At 34.2% G+C, this 26,093-nt stretch overlaps 1 protein-coding gene and 1 pseudogene across 1 annotated transcript in view; one reads left to right on the top strand and one right to left on the bottom strand.

Moving 5' to 3' along the window:
• The window catches only part of Ccdc73 (coiled-coil domain containing 73), a 120,754-nt gene that overhangs the window by 64,507 nt on the left and 30,154 nt on the right, over positions 1-26,093 (bottom strand). Inside the window, exons 3-5 of the mRNA XM_026404255.2 lie at positions 17,367-17,438; positions 15,126-15,161; positions 13,634-13,708 (exon numbers count right to left, since the gene is read on the bottom strand). Coding sequence (XP_026260040.2) covers positions 13,634-13,708; positions 15,126-15,161; positions 17,367-17,438 — 183 coding nt within the window. The remainder of the gene's footprint in view (positions 1-13,633; positions 13,709-15,125; positions 15,162-17,366; positions 17,439-26,093) is intronic.
• On the top strand, positions 876-2,873 carry LOC113193616 (protein SPT2 homolog pseudogene; annotated as a pseudogene).

The raw sequence follows: 26,093 nt of genomic DNA, 5'->3' as shown, positions 1-26,093 counted from the left end.
ATATAGTTTCAAAGTACCTCCCTACAAAATACTTCAGTTACAAAGAGGGAAAGGGTAACTTTTCAGAGAAGAAACTTGTCAGATACTACTTTAAATATCAATGTGAAAGCATGAACTTTCTGATATAATTTAATATTAAGAACACAGCACTATTTCTGTGATAGTCCTGCCAGAGATATGTAAACTAAATCTGATTAAGAAGAAATGTTAGTCAGAAACTGAGGCACAGTCTACTAATTAATTGGTCTATAATCTTTAACAGTATCAAAGTTATAAAAATCAAACAAAGACTGGGGAACTCTTTCATACTGGAAATTATTAAACAGCTATGACAAATAAATGCAACAGGGGATTCTAAACTGGATTCTTTTGCTATATAACACTTTATTGGGACAACTGATGAAACTTGAATGGTTCCTGAACATTATAGTTATGTACCAATAATAACTTCCCAATTTTGATGATTGTGCTATAGTTTTATAAAGAATGTCCTTGGGCCTGGGGATCTAGCTCAGTTGGTAGAGTGCTTGTCTCACATGCACAAGGCTCTAGGTTCAATCCCCAGCACCACACACAAAAAAAGAGAATGTCCTTGATTGTAAGAAAAATATACTATAGTATAGGGGTGACATAGTAACAGAATCGCAAATTATTCTCAAACTGCTGAGGAACAATAAACTCTGGTAAGCTTATGATAGTTTTGAAGAAAAATAAGTCATTTAAAAAACTTTGTGGAATGAACTAATGTAAACTATTTGAAATTACAGCATTTAAAAAAAATAGTTTAAGAAAGCCCTTGGCGTAGCAGTCACCTTGGCAAGGTGTGCTTTCACCCCTTTCTGAGTGCCTGGCCAGTCTCTGCTCCCTGACCAAACATGGACTTCAGGAAAATTCTTCTGATAGCTTCCAAAGGACAAGGTGTCAACAATGGGCCAAAAAGATATAGTTTAGCAGTGGGAACTCCAAAGAAACACCCAAAAGTTAAAGGTGTCCAATTAGCAGCCATATAAGCTTTTCTTAGAAGAAAAGAAAAGGAGCTCAGACAAAAAGCCTTAGAAAAGGAGAAAAGAAGAACTAGTGAAAAAATGAATTGCCCTCAGACATGACAAGAAGACAAAAGCTATGCTCAAGAGGACAAAGAATAATTTCCATGGCTACAATGGGATTCTACTGAGGAAAAGTTAAAGAACAGGCAGGCAATGGAAGACCACATCAGTCAGGCAACTGAAAAAGAGTACAAGATGAAAGAAGAATATGAATTTTTAGAATACAATCAAGCAGAGTCAAAGCAGGAATAGGAGGAAGAGCAAGTACCTCCCGAAGTTGAAAGCAAGCCAAAGGTCCCCCTTAAAGTGCCCCACTACCCATGAACTTCACTGATTATACTGAAGCTGGCTGACAAAAAGCAGTTGGAACCAGTGGAGATAAAGGTAGTGAAGAAATTAGAAGAGCAGCCTAGGACTGCAGAAGAACTTAGGGAGCAAGAATTCCTGGAACAAAAACTCAGGAAAAAGAAACTTGAGACAGATACAAAACTACCTTACCTCCAACTGTGTCCAAAATGGCACCTCTCAGAAAGAAAGAGTGGGCGCAAAACTTAGCAAAGATTCTGGGGACAGTCATCCTTCTTCTAAAGGAATGTCCTTTCCTCATACTGAGAAGAAATCCAGACCTAGCACAGCCCATGAGAAACATTTATTAGTGTCTTCACCCAAATCTATGCTAGGAGAGAGGACTATATAGGATCGGGCTATATAGTTCCCAACCCTCACTTCATGAAGTCATGACAGACCTGTTCACCAGCACCAAAGACTTCTGCCAGTGGGACTCAGAAATCTACTACTGAACACAAATAATTTCATCCTTCTCATATTAGCCATTCCAAGTCTGGGCCATTGGTCACCCCCACAATGAAGCTAAGCGTCCAGGTGCCAGGCAGCGAGTCAGTAACTCCAACTCAGCCCCTGTGAAACCCAGCCCAGGGACTGCTAGGCCCACAATTAGTTCTGGCCTTGTGCCAAGACACCATAATGGTAGCTCCAGCTCAGGACCTGAGCGCTCAGTCATGAGACCAAGAAGCTAGACAGTAACTTGAATCCCTCTGGGAGAATAGTCACTGGTACAAATAGCCCGAAACAACCTGCAAGCAGTTCAATGGCCCCAGGCAACCCATTAGTGTCTCAGGTAGTTCTGGGAGACCCGTGGGCAGCTCTGGAGGCTCTGGGCAACCTATAAGCAATCCACATGACCTTCAACGACCAGTGAGTTCCCCAGAACCCTCTGAGTGGCCAGTCAGTGGGCCTGGACGATTCATAAGTGGTTCAGTTCCAGCTAGATAGACTATCAGTAGTTCAAACCCTGGAAGACCAGTAAGAGGCTTACGACTTGTGTGAACAGTTAATAGCCCAGGTCACCCTTTGAAGCCCAAGTGTACTGTTGTCACAGAAACAATATCTTCCAAGAATATTATTAGTGGAACCAGAAATGAACAGATGAATGTTCTCTAGCTACAGATCTGCCCAAGGTCCTCAAAGACTTCCCTTCCCTACTGGATACAGAAGGCAGTGAGGAAATGAGGAAGAAGAGGATGATGATGAATGCGACTCTGAAATGAATGATTTCACTGAAGATGAAGGAGAACCTCGGGAAGAAATATCCAAGCACATTCGAGAAATCTTTGGCTCTGACCAAAAAAAAAAAAAAAAAAAAACAAAGTTGAAAGTGATTATGCCTTATGTTACATGGAGAGTAGTTGGAAAGAGCAGAAGGAAGAAGTAAAGAGTTTAAGACTAGGTATGCAGGAGGACTTAGAGGAAATGAGACGTCAAGAAGAAATGAAACGTCAAAAAGCCAAGAAGCTGAAGAGACATTAGCTGCTATTTTATTTTTGTGAAATTCTAGAAACACTGCTGCAAGGATTTTCTGCCTTTAAACTAAATAACTCCCCTTTATCATTTTAGATTTAGACTTGGTGCTCAAGGAGAAGGAATGCATACTGTTACTTGCAGGCTGTCATTTGACCATAAAGTATTTTCAAATACTCCAGGGTGAAATCAGTAATGCCCACAGTGTGCTATTATGAAGTTAACTGTTCACAAATGCCAGCCTTGATCCTGATAAGCTATGCACTCTAATGTGGGGCCACTCACAAGTTAGCTAATCTTCTTTTGTTTCTTTGCTACTTTGAAAGTAAAGAAAGGATTGCCTCTTGACTCCTTATAATTCTGCTGATGTGAGCAGAGACTGCCCAACTCCCAATCAAACTTTTTGTCTTTATGAGGAACCTGGCTCTTCCATGAATGTTTCCAGCAAGAAAGTGACCTGTCCTAATCTATATGCTTGGATTGAGAACTCAAAAATGTAGAGTAAGTTTTATAATTATCACACAGATGTCACCCTTGTGACTCTAAAGTACAATATATTGTATTCTGCATTAAACATGGATTGCATTACTAAGCATTCTTATCAATTTAGGTGATTAGGCAAATAAAGGTTTTCCGGTTAAAAATACAAGTTAGGCCAGTGTAAGAATGTTCTTTTCTGAGTTTTCCTTTCAGATTTATCTTTTTTTTTTTTTTAAAGATTTCTTGTTATGCTGGCTTTAGTTTAAAACAGACAAGGTCATTGTGCTGATTTATTTTATCTAAAAAAGTTCATTTTTATATTGAAGAAAAAAGTTGTTTTATTCAAATGTTGGATTTGAGAGAGTATTTAAAAAACAAGGAAGTTACATGTGAGGCTCCCCCAATACAAATATATTTTTGAATCCCAAGACCCTGTCTCTAAATAAAATATAAAAAAGGACTGGGGATGTGGCTAAGTGGTTAAGCACCCTGGTTCAATTCCCAATATCAAAAAGAAAGAGAGAGAGAGAGAGAGAGAGAGAGAGAGAGAGAGAGAGAGAGAGAGAGAGAGAGAAAGGCAAATTCCCATGTGCTAGAAACAAGAAAGAAAACTCAAAAGTCAGAGTATACAAACTGATGCTTTGGTAACCTAGGAATCACTAAACTCAGGCATAGGCTCTAATGATTAAGTTATGAGCAGAGAGCCAAGAGATCTGGAACAACAATTAAGAAAAACTGGTATAAAAAAGAGACACTAGGGGCTGGAGTTGTGGCTCAGGAACTGGGGCTGTAACTCAGTGGTAAAGTACTAGCATGCATGAGGCCCTGGGTTTGATCCTAAGCACCATATAAAAATTAACAAATAAAATAAAGGCATTCTGTCCATCTACAACTACAAAAAAATTTTTTAAAGATATTGTGTTCACACCATTTGACCCAGCTATCGCCCTTCTAGGACTATTCCCTGAGGACCTTAAAAGAGCGTACTATAGGGATACTGCCACATCAATGATCATAGAAGCACAATTCACAATAGCTAGACTGTGGAACCAACCCAGATGCCCTTCAATAGATGAATGGATAAAAAAAATGTGGCATTTATACACAATGGAGTATTACACAGCACTAAAAAATGACAAAATCATGGAATTTGCAGGGAAATGGATGGCATTAGAGCAGATTATGCTAAGTGAAGCTAGCCAATCCTTAAAAAACAAATGCCAAATGTCTTCTTTGATGTAAGGAGAGAAACTAAGAACAGAGCAGGGAGGAAGAGCATGAGGAAAATATTAACATTAAACAGAGACGAGTGGTGGGAGGGAAAGGGAGAGAGAAGGGAAATTGTATGGAAATGGAAGGAGACCCTCAGGGTTACACAAAATTACATATAAGAGGTTGTGAGGGGAAAGGGGGGGAAAACAAGGGAGAGAATTGAACAACAGCAGATGAGATAGAGAGGGAAGATGGGAGGGGAGGAGAGGGGGGATAGTAGGGGATAGGAAAGGTAGCAGAATACAACAGTCACTAATATGGCATTATGTAAAAATGTGAATGTGTAACCGATGTGATTCTGCAATTTGTATTTGGGGTAAAAATGGGAGTTCATAACCCACTTGAATCAAATGTATGAAAGATGATATGTCATGAGCTTTGTAATGTTTTGAACAACCAATAAAAAAAATAAAGTAAACTTCAGCTGATTTGTGTCTTTGGCAGGCACCTCTTTCTATACAGAAAATGGGGGGAAAAGAGGGGTAAGAAAAAAAAAGATATTGTGTTCATCTACAACTAAAAATATTTTTTTTAAAAGAGAGATGCTAAAAGAGCTGCTAACTCTGGCAAAGAAGAACAAGAAAAACAGCCCACCAGCAGAACGAAGCTTATTTTTGTCTGGATCTCTGGGTCAAAACCAAAAATTATTCCACGAAAAATTGAAAAACCCAAACTTGGAGCACAAAAGTGTATAAAGGCCTAATATACACACCCCTGCATGGTGTACATATTCTAAGATGATAAATTAACAGAACAAATGTAGACTAATCAGTAAGACCTTTAAGTTTCAAAGCAGAAGCAAATATAGCAGAGCTCTGTAGAAAGAATTCCACAACAAAATTTCACCAAAAAAGTATAATTTTCATTGAAATGAGCTCACAATTTAAAATTTATGAACTACAATAAAAATGAAAATGAGGAGGCAGCAGGCAGCCACTTCAAACAGGAATATGTGTACCCCCCAATAGCAGATGAATATTAAAGATATAAAAGTTATTTTAAAATTACTAAAGTCATAAAAAATATAATAAAAAGTATGAGAAATGTATAGGACACTTTTAAAAGGCAAGTATGAAAATGCACCAAATAGAACCTATAGAAGAAAACTGTAGTCATGAGCTTTAAAAACTTAATGGATAAATTACACAGTAAATAAAACTCAATTAAGAATTAGTGAACTAGGGCTGGGGATGTGGCTCAAGTGGTAATGCGCTCTCCTGGTATGCGCGGGGCGCTGGGTTCCATCCTCAGCACCACATAAAAAATATAAAATAAAGATGTTGTGTCCACCAAAAACTTAAAAATAAATATTTAAAAAATTCTCTCTCTAAAAAAAAAAAGAATTAGTGAACTAGTAGATCTAAGGAAATTACATAAAATACAGCCAATCCACCAAGATAAAGAAATAGAAAGTGTACAATGTATAAAGACATAAGGTAAGAAGACTCAATATATATTTCTTTTTAGAAGGTAGAAAGGAGAAAATATAAAAATTGTTGGGGAAAGTAATTCTTGAATGCCTTAAATTTTCTGAAAATAATTAAAAGTATTTTAAATTATAAAAAATAGAGGGGAAAGGAAAAATGTTTTGGTAATAAAAATTCTTCTAATTCCATTCAGAAGGTCTGAGGGATGCTTTTTCAAAATATTGTTTTCAGGGGCTGGGGCTGTAGCTCAGTGATAAAGTGCTTGCCTCACATGTGTGAGACACTGGGTTCAATCCTCAGCAACACATAAAAATAAATAAAGATACTGTGTGTTCATCTACAACTAAATAAATATATTTTTTTAAATGTTGTTTTTCAGAGCTTATTTTACGGCAAATTTGAGAGGAAGGTACAGAAATGTCCCATAGACTCCCCACTATCTACATCTCTCACCACAATGGTACATTTGTTACAACTCCTGAACACTGATACATCTTTATCACCCAAAATACACAATGTATACAAGCATTTACTTTTGGTGTTATACAGACTATGGATTTGGACAAATGTATAATGACATGTATTTATAATTATAGTACCACACAGAGTATTTTCACTGTCCTAAAAATCTTTGTACTCGGGCTGGGGATGTGGCTCAAGCGGTAGTTGTGTCCGCCGAGAACTAGAAAATAAATATTAAAATTTCTCTCTCTCTCTCTCTCTCTCTCTCTCTCTCTCTCTCTCTCTCTCTCTCTCCCCTCTCTCACTCTCTCTTTAAAAAAAAAAATCTTTGTACTCTGCTTTTTCATCCCTCCGTCTTTCCTAACCCCTGGCAACCCCAGGTCTTTTTATTGTCTCCATAGTTTTACATTTTCCAGAATGTCATAGGGCTGGAATCACACAGGCATTGCAGGATCATCTGCCTTATTTAAATTTAAGTTTTTCTCATGTCTTTTCATAACTTAGTAGCTAATTTCTTTAAGCACTGAATATATTCCAATGCCTGGATATACCAGTTTATTTCTCAACTCACCTACTAAAACACACCTTGGTTGCTTCAAAGTTTTGGATTATGAATAAAGCCACTATAAATACCTGTATGCAAGTTTTGTATATACATGAGTTTTTAACTACTTTCAGTAAATATCAAGGAGCATGATTGCTGCATCGTATGGTAAGAGTTTGTTTTTGTAAGAAACAGCCAAACTATCTGCCATCATTGTTGTACTATTTTGCATTCCCACCAGGAATAAATGAGAGTCCCTGTTGCTCCTCATTTTCACCAACATTGAGTGGTGTCTGTTTTCCAGATTTTGGTCATTCAAATTGGTGTGTGGTGGTATTTTTGGTGATTCCCTGATGATATATATTGTGGAACATCTTCTCATATGCTGATATACTTACTATCTGTATGTATATCTTCCTTGATGAGTTGCCTATTAAGATCATTGCCCCCCTTTTTTTTATTTGAGTTGTTTTCTTATTAAGTTTCAAGAATTCTTCCTATATTTCAAATAGCAGTCCTTTATCACATGCACCTAATGCAAATATTTTCTTTTAGTGACTTATCTTTCATTCTCTTGACAGTAATTTTCAAAGAGAAGTTTTAAATTTTAATGAAGGCCAGCTTATCAGTTCTTTCATGAATCATGCCTTTGGTGTTTTTATCCAAAAAGTGATCACCAAACCTCTGATTATCTAGATTTTCTCCTATGTTATCTTCTAGGAGTTTTATAGTTTTGGTCTGTGATCCATTTTGAGTTGTAAAGGATATAAGTTTGTATTTAGAATCTTTTTTTTTCCTATAAGAATGTCCAATTATTCCAGTACCATTGTTGATGAGGATGCTTTTTTCACCTTCCCAACTCTGAGACCTTTGTTTTGTTGTTACATGTCTTTCTCTTCTTCTCTAGATGACAAAATCATTCAAATGCCTAAACATTCTTTATGGAAAGATAAATATACACTCAAAGGTCTGGAAATTTAGTTCCCTTTTGTCAGTGTGATTAGGTAAGGCCTAATAAAATTAAGCTTCAGTTCTGTAAGAAGAACTGGTATCAAATCCTATAAAGTTTATATTTAATGACAAAACAATGAAATAATAATACTGTAAAGGTCATCTATCTCATTCATTATTTCCAATTCAGTTTTTCCATATTCTCCCTACACTCTCTTATTCATACTTCTTCTGCTTGTTCTACTTGCTCACTCCTGTCATCTTGAGTAGAAAATGTATATAAGTTATTGCTTCACAAATGGTCTTGTTTGGAAAATGCTAATGTAGTTCAATTTCCTCATTTTAACCAAAGGAAAATTGGAACTCCAAAAGAAAGCATCTTGTCACAAAACTATGTAATAAGTCATTCATAGGCAAAAACAGATTACCTACTATCTATAGGACAACCAGCAAAGTATCTTTACTTAGCTCTTTAGGCATATTATTTTTATAAGCAAAGTTTAGTCACATACTTGAGATGTGGAAAGGTTGTCCTGCTTTAAACCCATCCCTCTGAAATCAATTAACAAAGTGTCACACAAGAAATGGAATACATTCCCATTAAAGCAAAAGTAATTCCAATTTCGGGGTATGTGGTTTTTGTTTTCTATTTGTTTTGGAATTCAGTAAGTAGGATCTCTTAATTATGCACTCCAAAATAAAAGCCACTGTCTGATTTTTTTTAAAATTTCTGGTACCTAGCACATAGCAGGGAAAGAGATGAAAGGGCAAAGGGAGAAAGAAAAGTAAGAGTTGCCTCCCCACCTATGCCTAAGGGGACAAGCTCAGTGGTAGAGCTCTTATCATGTTCCAGGGCCTGAGTTCAATCATTAGGATTGCCACCCCCAAAAAAGTTTTCCTCTGCCTCGTGAATTTATATCAGATCCTTCCTTACTTGAACAGGAACTTAAGTTTCTTCAGTTTGGGGGCAGGGGAAGTGGGAATCAGAAAGATGTTCATTGTTCTAATGTATCATGTTTAGCAGACCATGAGTTACCCTATATATTACCAGTACTATGAATAAGGCAAAAAAAATTCTTACAACCCTTATAAAGGTCAATCATATGAAGGGATTTCTTTTGCTTTGAAAATACTCTCTATATTATACTAATGTTAAAGGTAACATTACTGACAACTTTTTAGTAAGAAAAGATGTAATAGTTTTTAAACATTTACCAAGAAAAAAGAAATTAGGCAAAATAAGAGGCAAGTTATGCTTAGTTCAAGACACTAAGAAAACTTAACATTGGGTGTTGCTTTTTGTTTTCCTAACAGCTAAAATGGTAATTTGTTTTCTCAAGTTATAAGAAATGATTTTTAAAAAATTTTCCAAATAAGCAGGAAAAAAAGTTTACCCACTGGGATCATCTTGAATTGTATATCTGAGGTATGGTAAGAATCATTAAACTTTATATAAACTTTAAACAGTAAACTTGGACCTCTCTGATTTCATCAACTTGAAAGAACATGGCTGGGTATCAGCATCATCTTCCTGCCACACTGTTACTTTTACATTGAGAATCTCAAAAACATTTCACTTTTACTCTGTAATCATAATTATGTCTTTCATGCTTTGCTTATAGGTTAATTCTAAAAATGGAAACCAATAATATTTACATTATTACAGTCAATGTATATATTGTTTGGTGCAGTTCTCAACAATGTGTTACTATTACATTTCCTTCTTTATAAGTCTAGTGTGCTACTTGAAGGATTATTTTATTAAGGTCAGGACCTAAATGCTTTGTCTCTTTTTATATTCCATGCATTGCTCAAAAACATTCCAAATTTTAATTTGCTTTTTATCTTTCTAATACTGTTGTCTGGTTTTCCTAGAGATTATAATCACCTTCTGCTTTTGTTGCAACAAGGATTATTTATTACATCACAAATATCTTTTAGCTTATTCATTCTGAGACAGAGAATCCATTCTTATCTTTTTCTTAAAAATATTTATCTTGGAGTTCATTGACTTTTGTTGATTTCTTTACTTTGTTATATCAACGTAACAAAAGAAATCCAATATTAATAATTGCCTAAGGCTGGGGTTGTGGCTCGGAGGAAGAAACTCTCACCTAACATTCATAAGGCACTGGGTTTGATCCTCAGCACCATATAAAAATAAAATAAAGGTACTGTGTCCACCTACAACTAAAAAATAAATGTTTAAAAATTGTGTAATATCTCAAATTAAGAGTATCTAAACAGTGTTAAAACAATTGGGTAATAATCTGGAAAAATATGAACTTAGATACATATCTTAAACAAAGATAAACTTCAAGAAATCAAATATCTAATGTAAAATTTGAGCACATCAGAGTAATACAAGAAAACATGGGCAAATTCTTTATAACCTTGGAGTAGTGAATGGCCTTCCTGCATGTCTTAAACTCCAAAAGCCATAAATAAAAAGAAAATCTTACTTAAGGCAAGAATTAAACAAAAAGTCAAACAAAAAACAAAATCAAAAGATAAATAGCTGAGAAAAACTGTTTGAAACTCATATAATAGACAAAGAAGGTTTATTTCATAGAAATATAAGGAATTCATGGAAATAGGAAGTAAAAAATCCAACAAAACAAAAGAAAAACAGTCATAAAAAAGTACTTCACAGAAAAAGAAAGGCAAACATCTTTAAAATATTGACTAGGGCTGGGGATGTAGCTCAGTTGGTAGAGTTCCTGCCTTGCATGAACAAAGCCCTGGGTTCTAATCCCCAGCACCACATACACAAAAAAAAAAAAAAAATATTGACTCATAATAATCATGTTATATCTCACCATTTATTTAGATCTTTACTTTCTCTTGGCAGTTTTACAGTTTTCAGTGTACAAGTATGGCATCTTGTTAAATTTTCCCCTAAGTATTCTCTTAGTTTTAATGTTGTCCATAAACTGTGCTGTAATTGCTTTTCAATTTGATTGTGCTTTGTAATTGAAATACAATTGGTTTGGATGTGTTGACCTTGTATCCTGTGACCTTGCTAAACTCATTCATTAGTTTTAGTAGCTTCTTTGTAAGTGGTATGAGATTTTATAAGATGGCTATTTTGTCTGCAAAAACAGTTTTGCTTTTTCCTTTCCAATGATATACCTTTTATTACTTTTTCTTGCCTTATTATGAAATTTTATATCCAGATAAAAATTCTTCATGAATGAAGGCAAAATAAAGAAATTTTCAGATGAGGAAAACTAAGAAAATCTGCTATCAGCAAACTTGTTGTAAAAGAACTGCTAAAAGAATTTCTTCAGACATAAAAGAAATTAAATAGAGGGAACCTTGGAACAAAGAATAGAGAATGAAAAATCTAGGTAAACAGGTTATTCTTTCCTCCTTGACTTTTAAAAATTCTTTTTCTGAGCTGGGGATGTGGCTCAAGCGGTAGCATGCTCACCTGGCATGCATGCCCCAGGTTCAATCCTCAGCACCACATACAAACAAAGATGTTGTGTCCACCAAAAACTAAAAATAAAAAATAAATAAAAATAAATATTAAAAATTCTCTCTCTCTCTCTCTCTCTCTCAAAAAAAAAGAAAAAATAAAAAAATAATAAAAATTCTTTTTCTTAAAAATATTTATCTTGGAGTTCATTGTCTACATTTGACTATAGAAAGAAAAAATTATAACACTGATATGATGTTCAGTGTATAGAGAGGAAATATTAAGACAGTTATATCAGGAAGCATGAAGGGTAAGGATCTAAATGGTGTTAAGATTTCTACACACCACCTAAAATAGTAAAATGTTGCTAGAAGTAGACTGCGGCAAATACACATATACATATATAAATACACATTTTTAGCCACTAGAGCAACTATTATAAAAATTATAAAGGAGACAAACTAAAAAATAAACCTCCCAGTCTTTCTTCTAAGAATGATCTTCTCCAGCTTCTCCCACATTCACCAACTTTTAACATTTTCCATACTTTCTTTGTGTTCATACATACATAATTTTTCCCTGACCTATGTGAAAATAAGTTGCAGCCATCAAGAATCTTCACACTTAAATACTTCAGCATGCATTGTCTAAGAATAAAAACTTTGGCATGCAGAACCATAATACCAATAATACACCTAAGAAAATTAACAACTCAATATCATCTCATATAGTACTATTCAAGTTTCCCCAATTGCCCCTTAATTTTTATGGCTATATTTTTCCCTGAGCATGGATCCAATGAAGGTTCATATATTGCACTTCATTGTTATCTGTTTTTATTCTTTTTAATCAAAAATAGTTCACCCTTCTTTTTTTCTTTAAGTTTTTTTTTATGACACTGAAGTTTTTTAAATATTCCAGGTTAGTTGTATTATAGGATATCCCACATTATGAGTTTGTTTCACTGTTTCTCCAGTATTAGATTCAGGTTAATTTTTTGGTAAAAGGGTAATTACACTGGCCCCGGATGGTGACACATCCCTATAATCCCAGTGGCTTGGGAGGCTGAGGCAGGAGGACTGCAAGTTCAAAGCCAGCCTCAGCAACAGCAAGGTGCTAAGTAACTCAGTGAGACCCTATCTCTAAAAGGCCTGGTGATGTGGCTCAGTAGCTGAGTGCCCCTGAGTTCAATCCCTGGTACCAAAAATATTTATATTATATCGGTAAATTTTTGTGCCTCTTACTGCATAATATTGTTAACAATGCTGCATTTGATCACTTGGTTAAGGTGATGAACTTCAGGATCCTCCACTGTGAAAATTTATATTTTGCTCTTTGTATTAGTGTTATCTATAGGATAATATTTTGAAATCATGAGAATATACCCTTTACCAATGATCTTTATTCACTCTTCATTATATTTTTTTTGGATGTTCCAGAAGGGAAATGATTATTTTTTCTACTCATCACTATATCCTTGGTGCTAAGAAAACTGTCTGGCACATAGTAGACCTTCAATAAACACACTGAATGTATTATCATTAGTTAAATATTTCTGTATTTTCCAAGAGACTGTGACCAACATAAGAGCAAAGGTGATGTTTCCTAGCCTATATTTGTAGAAAATAAGCACAATACTTATTAGCACATGATAAAAATTCAATTAGCACTATTTTAACTTTTAAGGACCATGGGTAAATTAAAATATATGGACTTTACTTGTTTTTCTCATGTGAAAAGTGTTTTAAAAGACTCTAGCTTTATTACTATAAGAAATAGTGAGCTGGGTGCAGTGGCACACATTTGTAGTCTCAGGTACAAGGGAAGCTGAGGCAGAGGATTGCAAGTTCAAGGCCAGCCATGGCAACTTAGTGAGACCCTGTCCCAAAATGAAAAAATAAAAAGGGCTGGGGTGTAGTTTAGTAGTAATGTTCCCCTAGGTTCAACCCTCAGTAAAACACACACACACACACACACACACACACACAAGAAAAAAAATAGTAAAAGTAATTTAGTATTTTTAAAAAATAAAAGATGATGAAGCAAAGATACTAATTTGAAATTTAAGTCTCTGGGAAAATAAAGTACTAAACTATGTAAAATATATAGTATGAGTTTTCAGCTTTGCTTTGCTAAATTACATGTTTAATGATGTTTTACTAAAAACAACAATAAAATAGAAATTACTTTTTAAGTAGTACTGTTACTTTACCTGTAATGCTTTTAATGTTTCCTTCAATCCTTCTATTTCTTTTTCTTTTATTTCTGCAGCAAGTTGATATTTTCCCTTTAAGTAAAAAACTATATTTTAATACTTTCTAATGTAAATATTATAAAAGGAGGAAATATAATAGCTCAAGAACCAAAATTTGTAACTTAAATCTAATACTTCATAGGGTTTTAAGTTGTATCTGCATGACAAAATATATTTCTAAAGGCTTCAAAATATTAAAAATAAGGCTTTTGCATGATTATAATGATCATAAAATGAAATATCTCATTATAATGACTAATCATTTTATCAAGAGAACATTCATAGAACTTTGAGATACTATATAATTATTTAATTCTTGCAGTTAGAATAAATATACAATCCTCTCACAGAATATGCAAGGAGTTGGTTTCAATAACAACATGAATACCAAAACCTAAGGATTCTCAAGTCACTTAAATAAAATAAAATAGTAGCCTGGCATGATTGCACATGTCTATAATCCCAGCAACTCAGGACACTAGGCAGAAGGCTTGAAAGTTCAAAGGTAGCCTCAGCAACTTAATGAGGCCCTAAGCAACTTAGCAAGACCCTGTCTCAAAATAAAAAATAAAGAACAGCTGGGATGTAACCTATCCAAAAAAAAAAGCCTAGTGTTCATATTCACATACAACCTACACATGTCCTCCTATATATCTTAAATCTAGATCACTTATAATACCTAATACAATGTAATACTATGCAAATGTTTTTTATACTGTACTGCTTATAGAAAACAAGAAAAAAATCTGTACATGTCTAGTACACTCAATTTTTTCTTTCCTGATATTTCCAACCAGCAGTTGGTTGAACCTGTGGATGCAAAACTGTGGATACAGAGATTTGACTGTATTCTAATTAATAAAGTACAGGTACATTTATATTATATTATGAATATAGGATGGGGAAATTTTTTTAAATTTAAATTTTTTTGCTAAAAATACTCAGCTATAATTATTAAAACAGCAAACTGTATGCTCATAAGCATAATAAAAATATGTATTAACTAACAAACAGCTAGAGAAAATATCTAGCACCTGGTTAGTTTCTACATTTGGGAATCATTTCTCCTTTCCAGGTTGGTCTGCACTCAAGTACAAGTCATTTCAATGTGTTTTAAAGAACATTGAAAAAGCACTAAATAAATACATTGAAAAAGCACTAAAAACATTAGAACATTGCAGTAGAGTGGAAGAAACATTAATTTTGGGGTTGAAATTCCCAACTTTGCCACAGCAAATCATTATATCTTCATTGAGCCTCAGTCTTCTCAATTGTAAAATGACAGAGGTCAAATAATGTAATTATTTGGGTTCTTTCCGTTTCTAGGATTTTAAGCAATCAACATTCTCCCCCATTAGTTTATTACCAAGGCTGTTTTCTACTATAGTGAATAACTGAAAATTTAATTCATTTACATATGCTTTAAATTATTTTAAAAATTAATAAATACCTTTTCTTCTTCCAAGGCATACATCTTCATTTGCAACTGATAATTTTTAAAATTAAGATACAGATAAGTAAAACAGTAACAGTAATTTCTGCTGGTTAATAGGATTACAGAAACATTTCATATTTCTATATTGTTTGAATTTAATATAATATGAATATGTCATTTTTACATCTAGAAAATAAAATAATAAAGATACAAAAGAGAGGGCTGGGGTTGTAGCTGAGAGGTAGAGCGCTTGCCTAGCTAGCATGTGTGAGGCAGTGGGTTCGATTCTCAGTACCACATAAAAATAAATAAAAATAAAGGCCCATTGACAACTAAAAAAAAAAGATAGAAAAGAGAGGAAAAGACAGTCAACAAAATAAGTGAACAATTTAATCTCACTTAGAGACATCAATAACCCTTCAAAGTTTCATTTTCCCCTTTAGAAATTTCCTTAAATGTCTGAATATATCATCATCTACTCCTAAATAATAGCATGTGTACTTTTCTGAAGGTATAATTTTGTGAAATCATTACAATTTTTATTTGCAGACAGTATTTGTGCTCTGAAAAAATTTTAAATGCATATGATAGTGAAATGATGACTTTTTAAAATAATGACATTTTAAAACAAAAAACTGAAAAACACATATCAAAGGACAATAATGAAATATTCTATATTACTCAGCAATAAAAGATAATAAAATCATGGTATTTGCAGGTAAATGGACGGAGTTGGAGAAGGTAATGCTAAGTGAAGTTAGCCAATCCCAAAAAAACAAATACTGAATGTTTTCTCTGATATAAGGAGGCTGATTCATACTGGGGTTGGGAGGAATAGACAAACTCTAGATAGGGAAAAGGGGAGGGTGATAAAGGGAGGGGGAAAGGGGGTAAAAAAGATGGTGGAATGAGATGGACATCATGACCCTAAGTACATGCATGAAAACACAAAAGATGTGAATATACTTTGTATACAACCAGAGATATGAAAAATTGTGCTCTTAGGTATAATATGAATGATAATGCATTCTGCTGTCATATATAACAAATTAGAATAAAAATTTTTAAAAAGAAATATTCTAAGTAGCACAAGGATACTTAGCAAAATTGTCAAAAAATAATTTTTTTCTTTGAAACGTTCCTATCTCCTTTTCCACACTCCTTACATTCAAGAATTATTTATTTAAAACAAACATAAGGCCGGGGATTCTGCTCAGTACTTGCCTAGCGTGCTTAAGACCTTGGGTCCCACCCCAGTGGAAACTCAAGAGCACTTTCTCCCTAACCTTCAGATAACTGTGTGTTCTTTTCTTTTCCAAGTCCCTTGTGATAGCAGAGATGTACATTTGTTCTATTTGTTCTCTCCTAGAGAATACTAAGATACTTTTTTGGCTTCTGCTTCCATACCCTTCAATTAAAATTCTCATAAATTTGATGAGACCTATTTCAGATTGAAGGAATAAAGTTCATTATTTGTTTAAACAAATTCAAACTAATGTGTCATATAACCATCAATAACCATAACACACTAGTGATATAGCTTTTATAGGTTTATTCTTTAGGTACATTTCTTTTTCTAAACAGACACTGCATAAAGATGAAGACAACAAAGGAAGGAAGGAAAAGGAAGTACAAATGAAGATAGTGGGATAAAAGGAAAAACTTCCAGAGGCTAATTTATTTTGAATGAGCATATTTTTTAAACTAATATTTTCTAGCTACGGACTAAAGAGAAATTTGAAGCAGTCAAGAAGACCTAAGAATTCAAATTAACTAAAAAAGTGCTGTTATTCATTCCTTTAAAATATTTTTCTTTTGTTTTTTTTTCTTATTTATTTCATTAGTTACTTTAAGTTGGTTGAATTTATGGAAGATTCTGTGCATGGTAATCACCTCTCATCCTTTATATCTCCTTATTTGCATCTCAGCCAGTATTATGACTGACTTTAGTAAAGGAGGAAAGTGGAAAAGGTAAGATTCCAAGATACTCTAACAAAAGAAAGAGGAAAAGGAAAAGAAATAAGAATACATGCACATCATTCACCTAAATTATTTAGAAGAAATGAAAGTACATCTCCATCTCTAAGAAAACATTTTTCCCAAACACTCTTTATTATCAGTCATGATTGAAAGTAGCTATTCAATTATTACTCCTCATAATACCCTTTTCTCCTTCTTGTCTTCCAGAAGTCTGGAGAAAATCCTGCCTTCATATTCATGCAAAAGGGAGGAAGTGCATTATAGTGTCTAAAATACCTGCTTTTTAAAAATTTCCATTGCTTCTTTGTGTTGCTTCACTAATGCTTCCTTTTGACTCTGAAGAGTTTCCTATTTAAAAAATTATGAGAAGTCAAAACATAAATTCTTATAACCTCGTTTGCTTAAATCTTAATTTGATCCACAGCTTAATTTAAACACATTGCATTTTTATCCTCTTGAAATGCAACTTTAAACCAATTTTATGTGTTTTTTTTCTCATGGAATCATTATGTAAAACTTTTACTTCCACTTCCTTCTTCACAATAAAAACACATTGTTTTTAAAATTTTTAGACTCTGGAATGCCTGGCTCCAAATCTTTCTTCAAGAAAATACCTTTTAACCAAAGATATTAAAATTAAAAATTCTAGTACACAAATAGACTATGGTCTTAGGATTTCTAGAGAAATCAATTTTATTATCTAAGCACAAACATTCACATGGCAACGTATATGACTTGAAAGTAACTGAAATAACTTTTTTCTTTTCTTTTCTTTTTTCTTTTTCTTTTGCATAACCAAAGCTATCTCAGGACCTTTTTTTAAAAAAAAAAAAAGCACATATATGGTCCGTTTCTTGCTTCCTCCTTTGGTGGAAGTTATATGTTTTGTCCTTTAGATTCAAGATAATTTTAACATTTTCTTCTATTTTTATAAAAATCAATAATTCTCATCATTTAAAAAATACGTCTAAGTGGCAACTACTTTTCTTATTTACTTCACAATTTCTACATAATGCATTGACTTGGCAATTTTAAAATTTTTTCTTTGACCTCCTGTTGTGTTGCAAGTTTAGCTTTCTTATATAACTATTACCCCACATTTTCTCCTAGTCTTCCAACAGTTATATCAAAATTATGCCTGAAATCAATAGTCAATATTTACATTGTTATGACTCTGTAATTATTATTTAATACTGAGCCATGTATTATATGTGATAAAATTTTTATTTTATGCCTTTTGTTTTTATGAACTTCCTAATTACTTTAAAATATTTAAGTTTCCAAAGTTAATTTTTTAAAAAATAATACTGCCTTTCCCAGATCTACGTCAATTGGTTCATATTCCCAGATGACAAATGTGAAGCAAAAATTACAAATGTGAAGCAAAAATTTCCAACTGCCTAGGAAACAGATTTAGAAAACCTTTAGATAAGCCAAGTACAGTGACGCACACCTATAATCCCAGCCACTTGGGAGGTTGAGCCAGGAGGATCTCAAATTTGAAGTCAGCCTGGACAACTTAACAAGACCCTATCTCAAAAAAATAAAAATAAAAAGGGCTGAGGGTGTTGTTTAGTTGGTAGAGTGTCCAAGTTCAATCTCCAGACCAGAAAAAGAAAAAGGAAATATATCAAGTAGGCAAATCAATGATATTGTTTTGGGAGGAAATCAATTTCTCACTTTATCCTCAAACTTACAAAGAGATATTTCTCTAAATATTAAAGATTTATAGGAGTTACTCATATAATGGGCATTTCTGATCCCTGATGTTCACCTTATTCCACCTTGTAAATGTTACCTTTGAACCCCCAAATGAGAAATATTATTTTCTCCTTTATGATACCACATCTTACTTTTACACATTATTCACATATATGTGTGTATACATATATGAATACATTCATATATATGTATATGATATTTTACATACAACAAAACTAAGGATTTTAATGGAAAACAGGTTTTTAAAATTTATTTATTCTAATTTGTTATACATGACAGCAGAATGCATTTCAATTCATAGTACACATATAGAGCATAATTTTTCATGTCTCTGGTTATACACAAAGTAGAGTCACACCATTCATGTCTTCATATATGTACCTAGGGTAATGATGTCCATCTCATTCCATCATCTTTCCCACTCCCATGCCCACTCCCTTCTCCTCCCTCCCCTTTGCCCTATCTAAAGTTCCTCCATTCCTTCCATGCTCCCCACTCAACCCCCATTATGGATCAGCATTCACATTAGAGAAAACATTCAGCCTTTGGTTTTTGGGGGACTGGCTTACTTCTCCAACTCTATCCATTTACCTGTAATTGCCATGATTTTATTCTCTTTTAATGCTGAGTAATATTCCATTGTGTATATAGCCCACGGTTTCTTTTTCCATTTGTTTAGCTATTGTGAATTGTGCTGCTATAAATATTGATGTGGCTGTGTCCCTGTGGTATGCTGTTTTTATGTCCTTTGGGTATAGAGTAAAGAGTGGGATACCTGGGTCAAAAGGTATTTTCATTCCCAGTTTTGTGAATCTCCATTCTACTTTCCATATTGGCTACACCATTTTGTAGTTCCACCAGCAATGTATAAGTGTGCCTTTTTCCCCCACACCCTCGCCAACAGTTATTATTGTTTATATTCTTAATAGCTGGCATTCTGATTGGAATGAGATGGGGAGGGAAAGAGAGAGAGAAGGGAAATTGCTTGATAAAGGAAGGAGACCCTCATTGTTATACAAAATTACATATAAGAGGAAGTGAGGGGAAAGGGGAAAAAAACAAGAGAGAGAAATGAATTACAGTAAATGGGGTAGGGAGAGAAGACCGAAGACCGGAAGGGAGGGGAGGGGAGGGGAGGGAAGGGGAGGGGAGGGGAGAAAGTAGAGGTTAGGAAAGGCAGCAGAATACAACATACACTAGTATGGCAGGAGGTAAAAAAGTGGATGTGTAACCGATGTGAATCTGCATTATGTATATAGGGTAAAAATGGGAGTTCATAATCGGCTTGAATCAAATGTATGAAATATGATATGTCAAGAACTTTGTAATGTTTTGAACAACTAATAAAAAAAGAGATGAAATCTTAGAGAAGTTTTGATTTGTGTTTCTCTAATTGTTAGAGAAATGTTGAACATTCTTTCATATATTTGTTGATTGACTGTATATCACCTTCTGTGAAGTGTCTGCTTAGTTCCTTGGCCCATTTGTTGATTAGGTTATTTGGGTTTTTTTGGTGTTTAGCTTTTTGAGTTCTTTATATACCCTACAGATTAGTGCTCTATCTGATGTGCAAGTGGTAAAAATTTGCTCCCAAGCTGTAGGCTCTCTATTCACCTCACAGATTATTTCTTTTGCTGAGAAGAAGCTTTTTCATTTGAATCCATCACATTTATTAATTCTTGATTTTAATTCTTGTGCTATAGGAGCCTTATTAAGGAAGTAGGGGACTAATCCCACATGATGAAGATTTGGGCCTACTTTTTCTTCTACTAGATGCAGGGTCTCTGGTTTAATTCCTAAGTCCTTAATCCACTTTGAGTTTTGTGCAGGGGGAGAGATAGGGGTTTAATTTCATTTTTGTTGCATACAGATTTCCAGTTTTCCCAGCACCATTTTTGAAGAGGCTATCTTTTCTCCAATGTATATTTTTGGTGCCTTTGTCTAATAAAATGTAATTATGTGGGTTAGTCTCTATGTCCTCTATTCTGTACCATTGGTCTACTATGGCTCTGTAGTATAGTTTAAGATCTGGTATAGTGATTTCACCTGCTTCATTCTTCTTGCTAAAAATTGCTTTAGCTATTCTAGGTCTCTTATTTTTCCAGATGAATGTCATGACTGCTTTTTCTATTTCTATGAGGAATATCATTGGGATTTTGAGTGGAATTACATTAAATCTGTATAATGCTTTTGGTAGTATCATCATTTTGACAATATTAATTCTGCCTATCCAAGAACAAGGGAGATCTTTCCATCTTGTAAGGTCTTCTTTAATTTCTTTATTTAGCATTCTGTAGTTTCCATTATAGAGATCTTGCACCTCTTTTGTTAGGTTAAGTCCTAATTTTTTTTGAGGCTATTATAAATGGGGAAGTTTTACTTGTTTTCCTTTCAGAGGATTTGTCACTGATATACAGAAATGCCTTTGATTTATGAGTATTGGTTTTATATCCTGCTACTTTGCTGAATTCATTTACTAGTTCTACAAGTTTTCTGGTGGAATTTTTTGGGTCTTCTAAGTATAGAATAATACCTTCGGCAAATAGTGCTAGTTTGAGCTCTTCTTTTTCTGTTTCCCTTTAATTTCTTTCATCTGTCTAATTGTTCCAGCCAGTGTTTTAAGAACTATGTTAAACAGAAGTGGTAAAAGAGTGCATCCCTGTCTTGTTCCAATTTTTAGAGGGAATGCTTTCAATTTTTCTCCATTTAGAATGATGTTGGCCTGGGACTTAGCATAGATAGCTTTTACAATGTTGACACATGTTCCTGTTATCCCTAGTTTTTCTAGTGTTTTGAACTTGAAGGGGTGCTGTATTTTGTTGAATACTTTTTCTGCATCTATTGAGATGATCATATGATTCTTATCTTTTAAGTCTATTGATGTGATGAATTACATTTATTGATTGCCATATGTTGAAATAATCTTGCATCCCTGGGGTGAATCCCACTTGATCGTGGTACACTATCTTTTTTGATGAGTTTTTGTATTTGATTTTCCAGAATTTTATTGAGAATTTTTGCATCTATGTTCATTAGAGATATTGATCTGAAGTTTTCTTTCTTTGATGTGTCTTTGCCTGGTTTTGGAATCAGGGTGATACTGGCCTCACAGAATGAGTTTAGAAGTACTCCCTCTTTTTCTATTTCATGAAATAATTTGAAGAGTATTGGCATTAGTTCTTCTTTAAAGGTCTTATAGAACTCCATTGTGTATCCATCTGGTCCTGGCTTTTCTTGGTTGGTAGGCTTCTGATGGCATCTTCTGTTTCATTGCTTGAAATTGATCTGTTTATCTTGTGTATATAATCCTGATTCAGATTGGGCAAATCATATAACTTTAGAAATTTGTCACTACCCTTGATATTTTCTATTTTATTGGGTAACGGTTTTCAAAATAATTTCTAATAGTCTTCTGTATTTTTGTAGTGTCTGTCATGATATTTCCTTTTTCATCATGGATGTTAGTAATCTGATCTTTCTCTCTCCTTCTCTTCATTAGCATGGCTAAGGGTCTGTCGATTTTATTTATTTTTTCAAAGAACCAACTTTTTATTTGTCAATTTTTTTCAATTGCTTCTTTTGTTTCAATTTCATTGATTTTTCCTGTCTTCTACTACTTTTGGTGTTGATTTGTCCTTCTTTTTCTAGGGCTTTGAGATATAATGTTAAGTTACTTATTTGTTGACTTTTTCTTTTAGGAATGAACTCCAATAAATTTTCCTTTTAGTAATGCTTTCATAGTGTCCCAGAAATTTCAATATGTTGTATCTGTGTTCTCATTTACCTCTAAGAATTTTTTTAATCTCCTCCTTGATGTCTTTTGCAACCCATTGTCCATTCAGTAGCATATCCAGGTGTTGGAGTAGCATTTATTTATTTATTTATTATTTCATTTATTTCTAATTTCATTCCATTATGATCTAATAAAATGCAGGGTAGTATCTCTACTTTTTAATATTTACTAAGAGTTGCTTTGTGGCACAGTATATTGTTTATTTTCAAGAAGAATCTATGTGCTGCTGAGAAGAAAGGGTATTTGTTCATTGAAGGATGAAATATTCTATATATGTCAGTTAAGTCTAAGTTATTGTTTTGTTTTTTCTTCTTTTTTATTAATTTTTTATTTATATCTGACAGCAGAATGCATTACAATTCTTATTACACATATAGAGCACAATTTTTCATATCTCTGGTTGTATACAAAATATATTCACACCAATTCATGTCTTTATGCATGTACTTTGGATAATAATGTCCATCACATTCCACCACCATTTCTAACCCCATACCTTCTCCCTTCCCCTCCCTCCCTTCTGCCCTAATTAAGTTCTATAGTTTCTTTATTCAGCTTCTGTTTGGATGATCTATCCAGTGGTGAAAGAGGTGGTTAAAGTCACCCAGAATTACTGTGTTGTATATATTTGACCCTTGAACTTGAGAAGAGTTTGCTTAATCAATGTAGACACTCCATTGTTTGGGGCATATATACTTATAATTAATATGTCTTGTTGATATATGGTTCCTTAAGCAGTATGTAATATCCTTCTTTATCCCTTTTGATTAACTTTGGCTTGAAGTCTACTTTATTTGATCTAAGAATGGAAACCCCTGCTTGTTTCCACAGACCATGTGAGTGGTATGTTTTTTCCCAACCTTTCACCTTTAGTCTGCAGATGTCTTTTCCTATGAGATGAGTCTCTTGAAGGCAGCATATTGTTGGGTCTTTTTTTTAAAACCATCTGCCAGTCTATGTTTTTTGATTGGTGAGTTTAGGCCATTAACATTCAGGGTTATTATTGAGACATGATTTATATTCCCAGTCATTTTTGTCTATTTTTGGTAATTTAACTTGACTTGGTTTCTCCTTTTATTGGTTTTTCCTTTAGTGTAATACCTCCCTTTGCTGATTTTCATTGTTGTTTTTCATTTCCTCTTTGTGGATTTGCTGAGGATATTCTGTAGTGCAGGCTTTCAAGTTGTAAATTCTTTTAATTTTGTTTTTCTTGGAAGATTTTTATTTCATCATTAAATCTAAAGCTTAATTTTGCTGAAAATAAGATTCCTGGTTGGCACCCATTTTCTTTCAGAGCTTAGTATATGCTGTTCCAGGATCTTCTAACCTTCAGGGTCTGTGTTGAAAAATCTGCATATACCCTAATTGGTTTCCCCCCTATGTAATCTGATTCCTTTCTCATTCAGCTTTTGAAATTCTCTCCTTATTCTGTATGCTAGGTATTTTCAGGATAATGTGCCTTGGTGTGGATATCTGTTGTGAAATTGTACATTTGGTGTCCTGTAAGCCTTTTGTATTTAGTTTTCCAATCCATTATTCATGTTTGGAAATTTTTCTGATATTATTTCATTGACTAGATTGTTCATTCCTTTGGTTTGGAACTCTTTGCCCACCTCTAACCCAATTATTCTTAATTTCTGCCTTTTTATATTATCCCATAATTCTTGAATGTTCTGCTCATGGTTTCTTACCATCTTCACTGTGTAGTCAACATTCTTTTCAAGTTTACATATTTTGTCTTCATTTTCTGAGATTCTGTCTTCCAAGTGATCTAATCTGTTGGTGATGCTATTGAGTTTTTAATTTGGCTTATTGTTTCTTTCATTTCAAGGATTTCTGTTTGTTTGTTTGCTTGTTTTCAGAACCTCTATCTCCTTATTGAAGTAATCTTTTGCTTCCTAAATTTGCTTGTGTAGCTCTTTATTGAAATAACCTTTTTCTGCCTGTATTTGCTCTTTTATATCATCCTTTAATTCACAGAACATTTTAATTATGTACATCCTGAACTCCTTCTCTGTCATTTCTTTTGTTGTGCTGGCCATGGATTCTAATCATGTAGTACCTTGGTTTGTTTGGGGCACTCTCTACCCTTGTTTTTTCATGTTGTTCCTGTGTCTTCCCTTTAGGCATTGTGGATCCGAGGTGTTACAGTTTTTACCCTATAGGCTTATAGTGTCCCTGCAGGGTTCAAATACCTCTCCTTTAAGGGGGAAAATAATATTAACAGACCCTAATACAAACAATATACAGCCTTAAACCAATTAGCTGATATTAAGATGTTTATGGTTTTATCACAATATACAGAAATGGAGAGTTCAATTATTATCCACAATATAAATAGTAGGTTTGCAAAAGTGTCTACAGTTTCTGATGGTGGACAAAGAGAGGACCAGAGGTGGGATGTAGGATGAGATATTAAGGAGGTAGGAGGTGAGGATATAGAGTTATTAAATCTTAGGAAGCCTGAAAGAGGTATCTAAAGAAGTTAGCTAGTAGCAGAAGAAAAGAGAGAAAGTGATTTGGGGGAGACAAGTGGGAAGACAAGAGAGAGTACAAAAAAAAACATAAAAATTAAGAAAAATAAAAATGTAAAAATAGGAGATAAAAGAATATACAACACAAACTGTAATATACTATTCAGACATCCCAGACCTCAGTAGCTTAATTCATGAAAAATACTTTGTTTCACAAATGTTGGAGATGTGAGGGTAGAAGAAGAGAGAGAGTGAAAAGAAGGGAGAAAAAAATCTCAAAGGGGCTGAGGTCATGGCTCACTGATAGAGCACTTGCCTAGCATGTGAGAGGCACAGGGTTAAATCTCAGCACCACATATAAATAAAGATCCAATGACAACTAAAAAAAAAACTCAAAGGAAAATATAAGGATTGATTTTGTTGGAGTTCATTATCTTTCCTACTTCCCTTCTCATCCAATAGGTGACGTTGTCTGCTGTTTGCTGGTATCTCCACCCTTAGGATGGTGAAAGTTATTAGAGTAGGAGGACTGGTCTTGGGGGCAGAGCTCCTAGGGAGGTGGGATATAGCTCTTATAGGTCCCACTGGGAGATTGCACTCCAAGGATCTCCTTTGGGGTGTGTTAGTATGATGTGGGTGCCTGATCTTTTATCCTTATATCACCTGTAGACCTCACAATCCCTGGTCTCTAATCTGTATATCTCACTCACTCCCCCATTCCTACTTCCCAATCAGGAACCTCTCTCTCCAGAGGTCTTGTGGTCTGTGCTCTGGGGGCTGTACACCTGTGAGGAGAGGTGTTTTGTATTGGGCAGTTCATGCCAGGTTTTGCTATGGACCGGCCCTGTAACTGCAAGCATGGTGCTGGGTTAGTAGCTATGGGGGAGAGGGAGGAAATGGGGACTATAGGTACTTTGATATTGCTTCTAGGCCCCAAGCTGAGAGTTGTCCCAACTAAAGATAGATACAAAGGTGTCCCAAGATGGAGGATGCTTTCAGAGATGGGGTGTCAGG

This window comes from Urocitellus parryii, chromosome 4 (assembly GCF_045843805.1).
Source record: "Urocitellus parryii isolate mUroPar1 chromosome 4, mUroPar1.hap1, whole genome shotgun sequence".
Lineage (NCBI taxonomy): Eukaryota > Metazoa > Chordata > Mammalia > Rodentia > Sciuridae > Urocitellus > Urocitellus parryii.
Note: the sequence above shows the minus strand (reverse complement) of the source record. Positions and strands in the feature narration are given on the sequence as shown.